This window comes from Ranitomeya variabilis, chromosome 4 (genome assembly GCF_051348905.1).
Source record: "Ranitomeya variabilis isolate aRanVar5 chromosome 4, aRanVar5.hap1, whole genome shotgun sequence".
Lineage (NCBI taxonomy): Eukaryota > Metazoa > Chordata > Amphibia > Anura > Dendrobatidae > Ranitomeya > Ranitomeya variabilis.
In genome coordinates this window covers 758,427,600-758,443,817 of record NC_135235.1, presented here as the reverse complement: position 1 = coordinate 758,443,817, position 16,218 = coordinate 758,427,600, and the positions used below count along the sequence as shown (strand labels likewise).

General features: G+C 43.7%; 1 protein-coding gene across 1 annotated transcript in view; it reads left to right on the top strand.

Moving 5' to 3' along the window:
* LOC143768275 (uncharacterized) overlaps positions 1 to 16,017 on the top strand; it is a 38,945-nt gene extending 22,928 nt beyond the window's left edge. The window contains exon 9 of the mRNA XM_077256968.1: positions 13,038 to 16,017. Within this exon, the coding sequence (XP_077113083.1) occupies positions 13,038 to 14,143 (1,106 nt within the window). The 3' untranslated portion in view covers positions 14,144 to 16,017. The remainder of the gene's footprint in view (positions 1 to 13,037) is intronic.
* Positions 16,018 to 16,218: the final 201 nt, after the last annotated feature.

The window sequence follows — 16,218 nt, the reverse complement described above, 5'->3', positions numbered from 1 at the left end:
AAATTAACTCCGGAGCAGCCAGACGAAAACTAGCCAACGCCAATGAGCAAACAGTGGTCAAACGCGGAATTACCGCTGTCTGTCAGACGACCTGTTCTGAACAGTGTCCGACATGACAGTACCCCGCCTTCTATGAGGGACCCCAGGGCCCTCACGGCTTATAGGACCCGGCTTGTCCGGATGGCGACGATGAAAACACCTGACCAGCCGATCCGCATGAATGTCCGAGGCTGGTACCCAGAACCTCTCCTCAGGCCCATAACCACGCCAGTATACCAAATATTGTAAAGTGTGGTGCACTGTTGTGAATTCCGTTCTCGGGCTCCCTCCTGTGGTCATGAGTGGTACTGTGTGAGTTCTGTTCTTGGGCTCCCTCTTGTGGCTTTTAGCGATACGGCTGGTCTGTAGCTGGGTTCCAGCTGCCTCGTTTTCTGCCTATTTAACTCCACCTGGACCTTTACTTGTTGCCTGCTGTCGTTGTATTCAGTGCTGGTTCTGATCTCTCTTGGACTTCCCTTGTGACTGCTAGTTCATGTTTGCTCATTGTTTTCTTGAAAATGTTTCTCAGTATATGATGAGTTCAGTCCAGCTTGCTTATATGTGATTTTCTCGCTTGCTGGTAGCTCTGGGGTGCAGAGTTGCGCCCCTCTCATCGTGAGTCGGTGTGGGGGTTCTTGTATTCTCTGTGTGGATAATTTTTGATAGCATTTTATACTGACCGCACAGATTCCTTGCTATCTTCTGACTATTTAGTGTTAGCGGGCCTCATTTGCTAAAACCTGTTTTCATTTCTACGTTTGTATTTTCCCCTTAACTCACCGTTATTATTTGTGGGGGGCTGTCTAAACTTTGGGGTAATTTCTCTGAGGCAAGTGAGGCTTTGCTTTCTCTCTAGGGGTAGCTAGTTTCTCAGGCTGTGAAGAGGCGTCTAGGATTTTAGGAACGCTCCACGGCTGCCTATAGTGTGTGTGGATAGGATCAGGGCTGCGGTCAGTAAAGTTCCCACATCCCCAGAGCTTGTCCTAATTTCTGGTTTACTTATCAGGTCAGTTTTGTGATCCACTACCACCAGGATCATAACAGCGCACCACACGAGAGTCAACCACCCTGGAGACTTCAAATTCTAGGTTACCATCCACCAAGACTGGAGGTGGCATAGGCGCCGCGTCCACAGAACCCACCACCTTCTTCAGAAGAGACCTGTGGAACACGTTGTGTATCTTATACACCGTAGGGAGCTCCAGTCGGAACGCTACTGGGTTAATGACGGCAGTGACCCTAAATGGACCAATAAACCGTGGACCCAATTTAAGGGATGGTATCTTTAGTCTTATGTTTTTTGTGGATAACCACACCCAGTCATCCACACTCAGGTCCGGACCTGGCACATGCCTACTGTCAGCCACACGTTTGTACCTAGCACCCACACTCAACAGGCGCTGTTTCACTCTCCTCCAGACTGATGACAATTGTGTTCCTAACTGGTCTTCCTCCGGAACGCCAGAAGAGCCTCTCTGACTCAACGTACAAAACTGAGGATGTAGCCCGTAAACACAAAAAAACGGAGACTCCCCAGACGACTCCTGGCGGTGATTATTAATGGCAAACTCAGCCAAAGGAAGAAAGGTAGACCACTCCTCCTGGTTATCAGAAACAAAGCAGCACAAGTACTGCTCCAAATTTTGGTTCATACGCTCGGTCTGACCATTTGACTGGGGATGAAACGCAGACGAATGAGACAACTTGATCCCCAGCCGTGAGCAAAATGCTTTCCAAAATTTTGCTACAAACTGAGTACCCCTATCTGACACGATGTCAGACGGAACTCCATGAAGCCTGACCACCTCCTGCACAAACACCTGAGCAAGAGTCTTAGCATTAGGTAAAGAAGGCAAAGACACAAAGTGCGACATTTTTGAAAACCGATCCACAATCACCAAAATGACCGTGTTCCCAGCTGAGGGAGGCAAATCAGTGATGAAATCCATGGAGATTTCCGTCCATGGCTTACTAGGTATCTCCAGAGGAAGTAGTGTGCCAACAGGAGTGGGGCATCTTCGCCCTAGTGCACATGGTGCAAGCTGACACATATGAGACCACGTCCTGTTGGATTTTGGGCCACCAAAACCGACGTGACACCAACTCCAAAGTACCTCTAACCCCTGGGTGGCCAGCCAGGACAGTATCATATCACCTTTAGGCGGAGGTGAAGCGGTACAAAAGATTTGTTGATGGGAAGCTCAGACGGTACCTCCTCCTGAGCCTCGGCAATCTTAGCCTCAACCTCGGTAGTGAGAGCCGAAACCACAACACCCTTTTGGAGGATGGGTACTGGATCCTCCCGAGGTTCTCCCCCCGGAAAACACCTGGACAGAGCATCCGCCTTAGTGTTTTTAGTCCCTGGTCTGTAAGTGACAACAAAGTTGAACCGCGTGAAAAACAATGCCCAGCGAGCCTGCCTGGGAGACAGACGCTTGGCAGACTCCAAATACAGCAGATTCTTATGGTCGGTAATAACAGTGACCTGATGTACCGACCCCTCCAAGAAGTGTCGCCATTCCTCAAAGGCCAACTTAATAGCCAACAACTCCCTGTTACCGATATCGTAGTTACGATCAGCGGACGACAGTTTTTTTTTAAAATAGGCGCACGGACGCAAACCACTCAAGGATGAGCCTTGAGATAGTACCGCCCCCACACCAACCTCAGACGCATCGACTTCCACAACAAAGGGTTTAGATACATCAGGCTGCACAAGAATGGGGGCTGAAACAAAACTGTTCTTGAGAAATTCAAATGCGCGAACAGCAGCCTCAGGCCAAACGGAGAAATTGGTACCCTTTTTAGTCATGTCAGTTAGCAGTTTAGCAATGATAGAAAAATCCTTGATAAATTTCCTATAGTAGTTAGAAAACCCAAGGAACCGCTGAAGTGCTTTCAGGTTATCGGGACGTTCCCAATGCAGCACCGCTTGCACCTTAGCGGCGTCCATTTTAAAACCAGAAGCAGACACAATATAACCCAAGAACGGTAACTCTTGAGCAAAAAATACACATTTCTCAAGTTTAGCATACAGCTTATTCTCTCTGAGAAGCTGTAACACCTGCCTGACATGATCTAAATGAGCATCACGGTCGCAAGAATATATGAGGATGTCATCTAGGTACACGATAACGAATTTCCCCAAAACATGCGAGAACACATAATTGATGAAATGTTGGAACATTGCTGGTGCGTTAGTTAACCCAAAAGGCATCACCAAATTTTCAAAATGACCCTCAGGGGTATTAAAAGCAGTCTTCCACTCATCACCTTGACGGACTCTTATGAGGTTGTACGCCCCCCTGAGGTCAAGCTTGGTAAACCACTTAGCACCTGCCACCTGGTTGAACAAGTCAGGTATCAGTGGCATAGGTTATGGATCACGAACCGTAATCTGGTTCAACTCCCTGAAATCCAAACACGGGCGTAATCCGCCATCTTTCTTCACGAAGAAGAACCCTGCTGCCAGCGGCGAGGATGACGGCCTGATGTGCCCTTTGCTCAAACTTTCAGAAATGTAATCATTGAGCGCTTGTCTCTCCGGACTGGAGATGTTGAACATTCTTGCTTTAGGCAACTTGGCCCCTGGTTTAAACCTGATAGAACAGTCATAGGAGCGGTGTGGCAGCAACTCTGAACAACCCTTCTCAGAGAACACATCCACATAATCCTGAAGTGACTCAGGAACGCTTGAAGTCACAACGGACACACATGTGGCCAGGCAATTCTCCTGACAGAAATCACTCCACTGGATTATGTCCTGAGTTTTCCAGTCAATCACCGGGTTGTGTGTAGACAACCATGGAAAACCGAGAACCAATTGTGCCAGAAGACTCTTGAGCACCTTACATGTGACCTGCTCGAAATGAAGAACCCCAATGAGGAGTTTGACCTCAGCCACGAACTCAGTAATTTCCCCCTGTGGAAGAGGAGCAGAATTGATGGTGACCACACGGATAGGATGAGGCAGTTTTTCAATCTTAAAACCAGCAGTGCGCGCAAACTCCTCATCAATGAGATTTGTGGTGGAACCACTATCCACAAAAATAGTGATTGGTATCTCTCTGCCAGCGACAACAACTTTGGCAGGGAGCATGCACTGAGAAATCATCATGGAGGATATACATAAGCTCAGATTGGACTCCTCCACACCCTCTGAGCTCAGAAGTTTTCCACCGTTGCGTTTTTCTTTAACAGCAGAGGACAGATATTAATAAAATGACCAGTTTTACCGCAGAAAAAACAGGCTCCCTGCTTCCTGAATACAGGGGTACGATTCTTAACATGTGACACCCCTGCGATTTGCATAGATTCCGTGGGCTCACCTGCAGCAACCACACGTGAACCTAAACCTTCACCCACAGGCGGCGTCTCATGATTCCCCTGACGCAAACGGCGATCAATGCGGACAACAAGACTCATAGCGGAATCTAGTGAAGCAGGAGTCTCGTACATCAGGAGGGCTTTTTTAAACCTATTAGAGACTCCATGAATAAAGTGACTCAGCAATGCTGGCTCATTCCACTGAGTGTCAACCGCCCAGCGGCGAAATTCAGAACAGTAATCCTCTGCAACACGCTCCCCCTGGCAAATAGTGCGTAACTTAGATTCTGCTAGAGCCATTCTGTCTGGATCGTCGTAAATGTGTCCTAGAGCAGAAAAGAAACTCTCCACTGAGTTAAATGCAGCAGAATCCGATGGCAACGAAAATGCCCATGCTTGGGGATCCCCGCTTAATAATGACAACACCAGACCCACACGTTGAGCCTCATTACCAGAGGAGATTGGGCGCATACGGAAATACAGTTTGCAAGCTTCACGAAAAGAAACAAATTTACTGCATTCCCCAGCAAATTTCTCAGGCAAAGGAAACTTGGGCTCATTAACTCCTCCTGTCGCTCCAGCCTGTATATTAGATACTGCTAGTCCCTGTTGCTGCACTGCTCCCCTCAACTCAGTGACCTGTAGGGACAGCGCCTCCAACTGGCGGGTTATGGAAGTCATGGGATCCATGACAAAACTCAGAGAAGAAAAAAAAAAAAAAAAGAACCACTTTTTTTTTTTTTGTTAGGCCGATTATAATGTCATGGGGAGACAAGGAGGGCGAGAGCTAATAACCCGGGCCCCTGCTATTTCCCTCAGACTAGGGAAACCCTCTCTGACCCTCTACCTGAAGTTTACACTGAAGGTGTGCATGTTCAGGCCTCCACCCTCACACTGACTCCTGATTCAGCCCTAGACTGAACACCACCGCCCACCACCCAGTGAATGCAATAGACCAATACTCACAGTTAAACAAGGATAAAGGAAAATATACACCTCACCGCAGTCAATCAGGAATACACTATAAATGTGCAAGGGCAAAATAAATACAAATATAGGAAGGAGTAAATAAGACAAAGGAAAATACACCACCAGCAACGATTCTCCTACAACCAGCTCTCCACTCCGGACCGAGATAACTAAGGATCAGACAGAAGCTATAATCGGCGACACCCAAAGATCAGGAGAACCATTTAAAGGAAATGGGCATGGCCCAGCTTCCAATCCGAGGATCAGATAAATTAACCCCGGAGCAGCCAGACGAAAACTAGCCGACGCCAATGCCGCTGTCTGTCAGACGACCTGGTCTGAACAGTGTCCGACATGACAATCACACCATCCATCGTTGTATGAGCCAAAGTGGTCTTCATGGGAGACGACCAAGGAGGACACCATTGTTGAAAAAAATCATAAAAAAGCCAGACTGGAATTTGCCAAACTAAATGTTGACAAGCCACAAAGTTTCTGGGAAAATGCCCTATGGACAGATGAGCCAAACATGGAACTTTTTGGCAACGCACATCAGCTCTATGTTCACAGATGGAAAAATGAAGCATATCAAGAAAAAAACACTGTCCCTACTGTGAAACATGGAGGAGGCTCTGTTATGTTCTGGGGCTGCTTTGCTGCATCTGGCACAGGGTGTCTAGAATCTGTGCATAGTACAATGAAATCTCAAGACTATCAAGGGATTGTAGAGAGAAATGTGCTGCTCAGTGTCAGAAAGCATGGTCTAAGTCACAGGTCATGGGTCTTGCAACAGGATAAGGACCCAAAACACCCAGCTAAAAACACCCAAGAATGGCTAAGAGGAAAGCATTGGACTATTCTGAAGTGGCCTTCTATGAGCTCTGACCTAAATCCTATTGAGCATCTTTGGAAAGAGCTGAAACATGCCATCTGGAAAAGGCAACCTTCAAACACGAGACAACTGGAGCAGTTTGCTCTTGAGTAGTGGGCCAAAATACCAGTCGAGAGGTGCAGAAGTTTCATTGACAGTTACAGGAATCCTTTGATTGCAGTGATTGCCTCAAAAGGTTGTGCAGCAAAATATTAACCCTTTTGCGCCTGTCATGATAATTTCTAAAATGGAGTAGGATTTTTCATTTTCCCTGTTACCATGCACGATGTGGGCTCTGACCCCCCCCCCCTTCTTTTGCTTCTGTGTGTGTGAAGCTATTCTTCTCAAAGCTCTGCCCTGCCCCCAAGCCAGGAAGGTTTATTGCGCTTGTAAAGGCAGAAATCTCCCTCCAGCTGAAACTGGTCTGATATCCCTCTCAAGACATGCGGTTCTTTGTTCTCTTATAGTAAGATATTCGGCCACAGATTTGAGCTAGAAAAATAATAAGTATATAGTGCTAACTTCCATCGGTAGATTTGTCAGCCACTGTAACCACTAGCAGCTAAACGCAGTGAGTAAAAAGTATGGATTTCTATAGAACCGTGTGGGACAACTAGGATGAATTTGGTATCAAAAGAGAGCTAATTTTAATACAAGATGGATGAGGTGTGTGTTATGACTCTGCCAGATTCTCCAGCGAAGATATGACAATTATAAGAATTGCTGCTGAAATCTGTATGTCTGAGGAGAGGGGAGGGTCCAGGGAAACTAGCCTCTTTAGTAATGTCACCAGGCTGCAGGCATAAGTGACTGCACTTAACCCAGCCTTCAGTTTTGTCTGAGAAGCAGTTTCTATCCAGACCTCCTGATGCACTGGGACATTTTAGGCTCTGCCTACCAGCATGGGTTTGCCTGCAATGATTTTAGTACATGTGAGTTTTATCTTTCTTCTTTAATCCATGTTATTTTATAATTGCTTGGTACATACATACTTTGTCTCATATTGTAACGTCTTTATATATCTTTTTATAAACACTGCCTGTTCTTTTATGGAGTAAAATATTTAAAATACTAGCTTTGTTTTCCTGCTCTAAAACATACCCTAAGCCTTCTGAAGGGAATTACGTTACTGTTTTGGGTTAGCTTCGGAACCGTTAATCGAAGCTGGTGGCAGCATACCTTGCTCTGTGCCTTTGGGAATCATTGTAGCGATAGCGGCGTTGATAATTATTGTTCCTGCCTGAGTGGGAGTAGTTATATCACCTCGTTGCAGCATGCCCAATAGCCAAGTACATAGCAGGCAGCCTTTCTGGCTTCTAATTACCCTAGGTGCAGTACCTAATCTGACCTGAGGGTAAGGGGGCGCCAGAGAGCTGCAAGTTTTCAAGCGGAACGGTAAAGCGGGACATACATAAATCCCTGCAGTTTGTATTATATTGCAGAGCAGTGGGATAACTAAAATAAGCCCCTGTGGTAAATTGAGAGGTCAATAGCCTGGTGTGTGTTTTCATCACATTGTAGCAGTGGAGGGATAACTAAGGTAAGCCCCCTGCACATGTGGTAGCCATGGGCTAGCTAAAGGTCACCCCGATCGTGACGTACTGTTGACAGTCACGGTGTGAATCTGTGACATATTGGTGGCAGCGGTGTCAATCCGTGACAGCGTCAGAGCCTGTTTTTGCCAATTTTTTTTATTCTGACCAGTGTCACTTTATGAGGTCATAACTCTAAAATGCTTCAACGAATCCTGGTGTTTCTGAGACAGGTTTCTTTTGACATATTGTACTTTATGGTAGTGGTAAAATTTATCTGATATAACTTGCGTTTATTTGTTAAAAATTGGAAATTTGGCGAAAATTTCGCAATTTTCAAAATTTTTATTTTTATGCTCTTAAATCAGAGTTATATCACACAAATTAGTTTATAAATAACATTTCCCACATGTCTACTTTACATCAGCACAATTTTGGAAACGTTTTTTTTGTTAGGACGTTATAAGGGTTAAAATTTTACCAGCGATTTCTTGTTTTTACAACGAAATTTACAAAACCATGTTGTTTAGGGACCACCTCACATTTGAAGTGAGTTTGGGGGCAATATTAGAGAAAATACCCAAAAGTGACACCATTCTAAAAACTGCACCCCTCAAGGTGCTCAAAACCACATTTAAGAAGTTTATTAATAGTGATGAGCGAGTGTACTCGTTGCTCGGGTTTTCCTGAGCATGCTCAGGTGACCTCCAAGTATTTGTTATTGCTCGGAGATGTAGTTTTCATCTCCTCAGTTGCATGATTTACGGCTTCCAGATGCGCTGAATACATGTGAGGAATGCCTGCCTGTTAGGGAATTCCCACATGTATTCAGCGTATCTGGAAGCCGTAAATCATGCAACTGAGGCGATGAAAACTATATCTCCGAGCAATAACAAATGTTCGGAGGTCAACCATGCATGCTCGGGAAACAGTGATGAGTACACTCGCTCATCACTATTTATTAGCCCTTCAGGTGCTTCACAGGAATGAATGGAATGTGGAAGAAAAAAATAAACTTTCACAAGGGTAACAGGAGAAAATGGACTATATATTTTGTTTTGCAATTTCTCCTGAGCACACGATACCCCACATGTGGGGGAATACTACTGTTTGGGCGCATGGCAGAGCTTGGAAGGGAAGGCGTGCCATATTGGAGAGTAGATTTTGCTGGAATTGTTTGTGGGTGACATGTCTCCCCTGCCCCTGACGCATCTAAACAGTGGAAACCCCTAACGAGTGACCCCATTTTGGAAACTAGACCCCCCAAGGAAGTTATTTAGATGTGTGGTGGGCAATACGTAGAGATGTGAAAATAAAAAATCTATTTTTTTCTACAAAAAATTATCTTTTCGCCCTTATTTTTTTCCAAAAGGTAACAGGAGAAATTGGACTCCCAAAGTTGTTGTGCAGTTTGTCCTGAGTATGCTGACATCCCATATGTGGGGATAAATCACTGTTTGGGCGCATGGCAGAGCTCAGAAGGGAAGGAGCACCATGATGGAGAGCAGATTTTGCTGTTTGTGGGTGACATGTCACATTGTCAGAGCCCCTGAGGTGCCAGAACAGCATAAACCCCCCATAAGTGACTGCATTTTACAAAATACTTCCCTGAATTAATTCTTTTATTGGTGCAGTGAGCATACTGACACCACAGCTGTTCCATAGAAAATTATACCATTGGGCAGTGAAGAAAAAATGATTACATTTTTACCACTAAAATGTTGTTTTAGTCCCAAATTTTGCATTGGAAAATAGGTAGATAGGTAAATGGTCACTACACCCATAGATGAATTCGCAGAGGGGTGTCATTTCCAGTTCCCAGAGGGGTGTCATTTCCAAAATAGGGTCACTTCAGGTGGATTCTGCTGTTATGGCACTTTGGAGAGCTGCTAAGTGCCAGAACAACAGAACACCCCCCAATGACCCCATTTTGGAAATGACACCCCTCTGGGAATTCATCTATGGATATAGTGACAATTTTCTCTACATGGATGATTTCTAGAAACACGTAGTGGAAGTTTTAGAGCAAAAATTGCAAATTGTCATTGTAGTGCCCAATATATTGTGCCCAGCTTGTGTCTCTGGAGACATCCCCCCACCTACCCCCGGAAATTGTTAAGTCAGCTCTACTCAAATGTGTCTGGCACTAAATAAACCAAATGCTTTAATGTCAAAACAGTCTAAAAACGTGGTTCTGTGTGGAAGATTGTAAATCAGTCATGGAGGCATAAGGCTGGCAATGATAATAATATTATTATAATAATAATTTTTATTTATATAGCGCCAACATATTCCGCAGCGCTTTACAACTTATAGAGGGGACTTGTACAGACAATAGACATTACAGTATAACATAAATCACAGTTCAAAACAGATACCAGGAGGAATGAGGGCCCTGCTCGCAAGCTTACAATCTATGAGGAAAAGGGGAGACACGAGAGGTGGATGGTAACAATTGCTTTAGTTATTTGGACTAGCCATAGTGTAAGGCTCGGGTGTTCATGTAAAGCTGCATGAACCAGTTAACTGCCTAAGTATGTAGCAGTACAGACACAGAGGCTATTAACTGCATAAAGTGTATGAGAACATGATGCGAGGAACCTGATTGTTATTTATTTTATTTATTTATTTTTTTTAAATAGGCCGCACAGGGATAGTTAGGTTAGTGCATTGAGGCGGTAGGCCAGTCTGAACAAATGAGTTTTTAGGGCACGCTTAAAACTGAGGGGATTGGGGATTAATCGTATTAACCTGGGTAGTGCATTCCAAAGAATCGGCGCAGCACGTGTAAAGTCTTGGAGACGGGAGTGGGAGGTTCTGATTATTGAGGATGCTAACCTGAGGTCATTAGCGGAGCGGAGGGCACGGGTAGGGTGGTAAACTGAGACCAGAGAGGAGATGTAGGGTGGTGCCGAGCCATGGAGTGCTTTGTGGATGAGGGTTGTAGTTTTGTACTGGATTCTGGAGCGGATGGGTAGCCAGTGTAATGACTGGCACAAGGTAGAGGCATCGGTGTAACGGTTGGTGAGGAATATGATCCTGGCAGCAGCATTCAGGACAGATTGATGATGCGCATTGTGGGCAATAATAGCGGGTATCATGCCTCATTCCTCTCTTGGAACATATGCGACATCTTCTCTGGGGGTTCTTTCTTGTTTCAGTTGCTGGAATGAGTGCAATAAAATGTTGCTCAGTGAGTCTTCTGACATCTTCAGATTCTAAAGGATTGTCGGGAACAAAATTTTCAAAAACAAGATTTTCAATTACTTTTTCCTGATAATCAAGGAAAGTATCCGCATTTCTTGCTTTTTTCTATAACACAAAAGAATTATATGTGGCCACCTGAAACAAATAAATAATAACTTTTTATACCAGATATAAGATTTTCTTGATACCTGGTATGGCTGTAGAACCTGATCTGCAATGGTCCACCCCCCCAAATATTTGTTTGGAGTAGTGGATCCCTGTTGGGTTGGTCTGCAGTGGCCCTTGTGGCATCTGTGTGGATCGAGCGCGGATAAAAATATTTTTTTTATCCTTATACTTAAGGGTAAGCATCTCTCCATTGCATAAAGCCCCTGACTGCCCCTTTCAGAACTTTTCATTGAACAATGCTTGTGGAAATCCCTGACCGTTTTTGCGAATTGTCCCACAAGCCCCCATGTTATGTTCAACTAGACTTTTAAATGGGGTATGCTGGTGTAGTAGTTGTCAACATACAGATTGTAGCCTTTTTGTAATAATGTAGTTTTCAGCTCCCATATGGTTTTTCCAGGTGTCCCCAGATAAGTAGGGCATCCTGGTGGGTTTTGGTTGGCTATCTTTCCCCTCATAAATGCAAAAAGCTGATGTGTATCACTATCCTATTTAACTGTCACACATTTTACAGAGCTTTATTATGAACCTTGCTCTCTAAGAAGGAATAAATTGCCTGAGGTGCAGTCTTCCTTTGAATTTTACAAGGGACTCATCAATGGAAATGTTTTCTGTTGGGGTGTAGAGCTTTAAGAACTTTTCTGTCAAGTCTTCGATGATGGGTCTGATTTTGAATAGTCTGTCATGTTCTGGGGCATTTCTGGGCAGGCATTGACTCTTGCAGTTAAAATGTCAAAATCTCAAGAGCATTTCATAACAGATCCTAGGAAGAACGGCAGAAAACATTGGGGCGGTTGGACCAATATGACCGAATGCTCCTTTTTTTTTTAACAAGCCTCATAGCGAATGCAAGTCCTAAAAATATAATAGGATCATGGATTCTGGCTGATGAATTGGGATGCATATAAATTTATTTGTAGGACAATATGCTCTAGCAAGCTAATAGAAAACTCTGAAGTGACCAAGTTATTGGGGAGACAATTGAGAAAAGCCTACTTCTTTAGCCTAACCCCAACTTTAGAACAAACCCTAACTTTAGCCTAACAGTAACCCTAACAGGAACCCTAACTTTACCCCCAACACTAAACCTAACTTTACCACTAACCCTAACCTGCCTTATCTGTTTTTTTTTTACTTTATAACAAGATCGCTGACTGACACAGCTGTTGCCAGCAGCACTTCTAACACTGTTTCTCCTCTAATCTCTTACTGACAGGAGATCAGAGGAGAAACGGCGTTTTTATGCGGCAGATCGCCCAGGAAAGTTTGTTGCTATAACAATCTTTCCTAGTGATTTCTCATTGGCTGGTGTGATGCTGACGTCCACAGGACCTGAACCAATCAGGTCTCGATGAAGTCGGGGGTCACAGGAACTGTTGTGTGCCGGACTCCCCTCGTTATAAGGTACATGGGGGTCCCGATGAGCACAAAACCGCTGACCATAGACAAACGGTAGCTAAATGCCGGCGCTAGCAGGGCTTTGTGCAGCGCCAACATTTATCTACAGTTGGTGGTCACAGAGCGGTTAAGTTAAGGGTGCCATAATTTCTGTCCAGGCCTAAACCATGAGTTTTATTTTTTTTTTATTCTGTGGAAAACTGGTTGAAAAGCAATGTCTGACTTTAATTTGTTCATTTTCATAGATCTCTTATTTATTATTACTTTTGTCGGATTCAAGTTATTTCTGTGACCATAGTGGGTTTTTCAGTCATTAAAAGACGGGTACCAACAATTTTGTCCAAGTGTGTAGGAGGAGTGAATATTTTCACTCCACAGCAATTTTCCGGAAATTAAGACACAGTGGATGTTGGAGAGTGAAGATTACACATTTGCCATTTTATTACCCAGCACATGTTTAAGTAGAAAAGTTTAAAAGTTTAAAACTTAAGAATATTTTATTAAAAAAATTGTTTTTATCTTAGCAGATGACTGTACCTGGAGATCAGAGGGACAGCTGACATCTTCAATTTTTAAATCTGATGATCTTGAGATCCTACAAGATACAACTGAAGTAATTGCTGTTTCTCCAGATATTTCATCATCAATTCACACCAAAGATCTGTCATCTGATCCTATAAAACAGGTCCCATCTTCTGATTCATTACTGACTACTAAGGAAAATCAAAGTCACAAAAGAGGCATTAAAAAACAAACCGCTCCTAAAGCAAAGAAGTCATTTTCATGTTCAGAATGTGGGAAATGTTTTAACCATAAATGTCGTCTTGTTAGTCACCAGAGAACCCACACAGGGGAGAAGCCTTATTTCTGTTCAGAATGTGGGAAATGTTTTAAGCATAAATGGCATCTTGTTAGTCACCAGAGAACCCACACGGGGGAGAAGCCTTTTTCCTGTTCAGAATGTGGAAAATGTTTTAACCAGAAAAGGAATCTTGTTAGTCACCAGAGAACTCACACAGGGAAAAAGCCTTTTTCATGTTCAGAATGTGGGAAATGTTTTAACCGGAAAAGGAATCTTGTTGGTCACCAAAGAACCCACACAGGGGAGAAGCCTTTTTCCTGTTCAGAATGTGGGAAATGTTTTAACCATAAATGTCATCTTGTTAATCACCAAAGAACCCACACAGGGGAGAAGCCTTTTTCCTGTTCAGAATGTGGGAAATGTTTTACCCAGAAAACAGATTTGGTTACTCACCAGATAACCCACACAGGAAAGAAGCCTTTTTCATGTTCAGAATGTGGGAAAAGTTTTAACCAGAAAGGGAATCTTGTTACTCACCAGAGAACCCACACAGGGGAGAAGCCTTTTTCCTGTTCAGAATGTGGGAAATGTTTTACCCAGAAAACAGATTTGGCTACTCACCAGAGAACCCACACAGGGGAGAAGCCGTTTACCTGTTCAGAATGTGGGAAATGTTTTATCCAAAAATCAGATTTGGTTAGGCACCATAGAACTCACACAGGGGAGAAGCCTTTTTCCTGTTCAGATTGTGGGAAATGTTTTAAATGGAAAGTGCTTCTTGTTAGACATCAGAGCAGTCACACAGAGGAGAAGCCTTTTTCATTTTCTTAATGTGAGAAATATTTTACTTAGAAATCAACTGTTAATAAACATCAGAGATGTCACATAGGGAGAAGCCTTTTTTATGTTCATAATGTTGGAATAGTTTGAATCAAAATTGAATCTTCTTAAATGGGTTATCTTGTCATTCCTCGTGTTTGCTGACAAAAGGGTAAAACTAAACTTTATTAATTCCAAATGTAAAACTATACCCATAATTCACCCCCTGAAGGTTAGTCAGTAGATGACTAATAGAAAAAACATGTACCCCACTGTTCAGTATATAGGGTGAGGTGAAGGATGCACACTCTCCAAGCCTCTCATTTCAATGTGTTCCATCGTCCTCACCAAAGGCGACTCATCAGGAGACTATTTAATATTGACCTATATTCAAGCGAGACTAGACAAAAAAAAACTAAGGTCATTGGTGGGGAAATCAGGGACCACCTTGATACATTATTATAATTCATATGTCTGCCAGAATATGCCCAGACATGCCTAGCTTTGCTAGGTCATTCTGCTGACTATTACCAATTAGAGTTGTTGACAGGCTAATCAGATGAGACTTAGGACCTCTTACACCACATATCTGTCCTCAGTTCTCTCCTTATAAGGAATAAACTTATGAATTAAGAATGATTTCATATGTAATAAACAGCTGATTTGTGCACAAACATAATGTATACGCCTACTCAAAAGTGTATATAACTAACGGTTCGGAACTATTAAATCTTATGGCTTCTGAAACAGATTCACGTCTGTCTCTGTCCATCATTTCTCCGGAGAACCCACATATCTGGCAGCCATCCAATATCCCTGAGGGTCTGACTTGCAGACCAACCTAACATCATGTATCATGTTATCCGAAACAGTAAGAAAACTAGCAACATATTGGCAGATCCCAGACCTCAAACTATATACTTAATAAGTTTATAAGCCACTGCAGTGTCTGGAATAGATAGTATGTGAAAATACAGTACAGTATAATTCTTGTGTTTTTTCTCCTATAGGGACTGCCCTAGTTTGGTATTGTAACAGCTGTCAATTAGTAGTGCAGACAATTTGTTTTGGACTAAATTCAGTTTTCAGAATGCCCAATATGTACCACTCAGGGAAAACTTACCTGCTCCTAAGATCAATAGCGGCTTCTAACTAATGGCCATGCTGCGGTCTGTCAAGGAATGCAATATCGTTATAAAGGCTAGGGATGTGTGCAATCATAAGATGTGAGAAGGACAGGACAGCAGCCATTTTACATCATGGCTCCATTACGAGGGACACGGATCTATCATTCTATATGAAAACAACCTAGGGGTTTTCAGCCTCGGCTGCAAGAATACAGATCTGCTCCATTGACCATCACTGAACCATGGATACGTTTGGAAAAGCCAGATTGTGATCCTCAGATCAACTGGCCTTGTACCTTGTATGACCTCAATGGACTGTCATCTTCCTATGCTTGTCGTTACCTCTTGTCTGTGTGCATGCCACAGGTGGAGTAACCGACCCTAGAATATGAAGGCAAGTTGTGATCCTCAGATCAACTGGCCTTGTATGGACTGTCATCTTCCTATACTTGTTGTTACCTCCCCTCTTTGTGCGTGCCACAGGTGGAGTAACCGACCCTGGAATATGAAACCAGGTTGTGATCCTCGGCCTTATATGGACTGGCATCTTCCTACGTTTGTCTTTACCTCCTCTGTGTGCATACCACAGGTGAGGTAGCGACCCTGGAAGATCTGTAGTCACAGCTGTTATTTTCCCGCTGAGTCAGCGGAAGGGCGAGACTCTGTAATGTGCAACATCTTGGGTACTGTGCTGGGACTGTTCTATGTTATCTTCCTATTTTGTGGTACAATAAAGCATTGCTACACTGTTTTACTCTCACCCTGTGTTGCCTGAGTAGCATTTTGCCCATGTTTAAAGGAGAGCAGGCGTTTGGCGAGATGATCCCTGGTTCATGCCTTTTCGGCTAGCGGGCCGCACTCATAGCAATCCAGCAGTGACAACCAAAGACTTCTGCTGGAGACCTCTGGTTGTCATGCCAACCCATTGGTGACCTTGGATCATGTGACGGGGTCACTGAT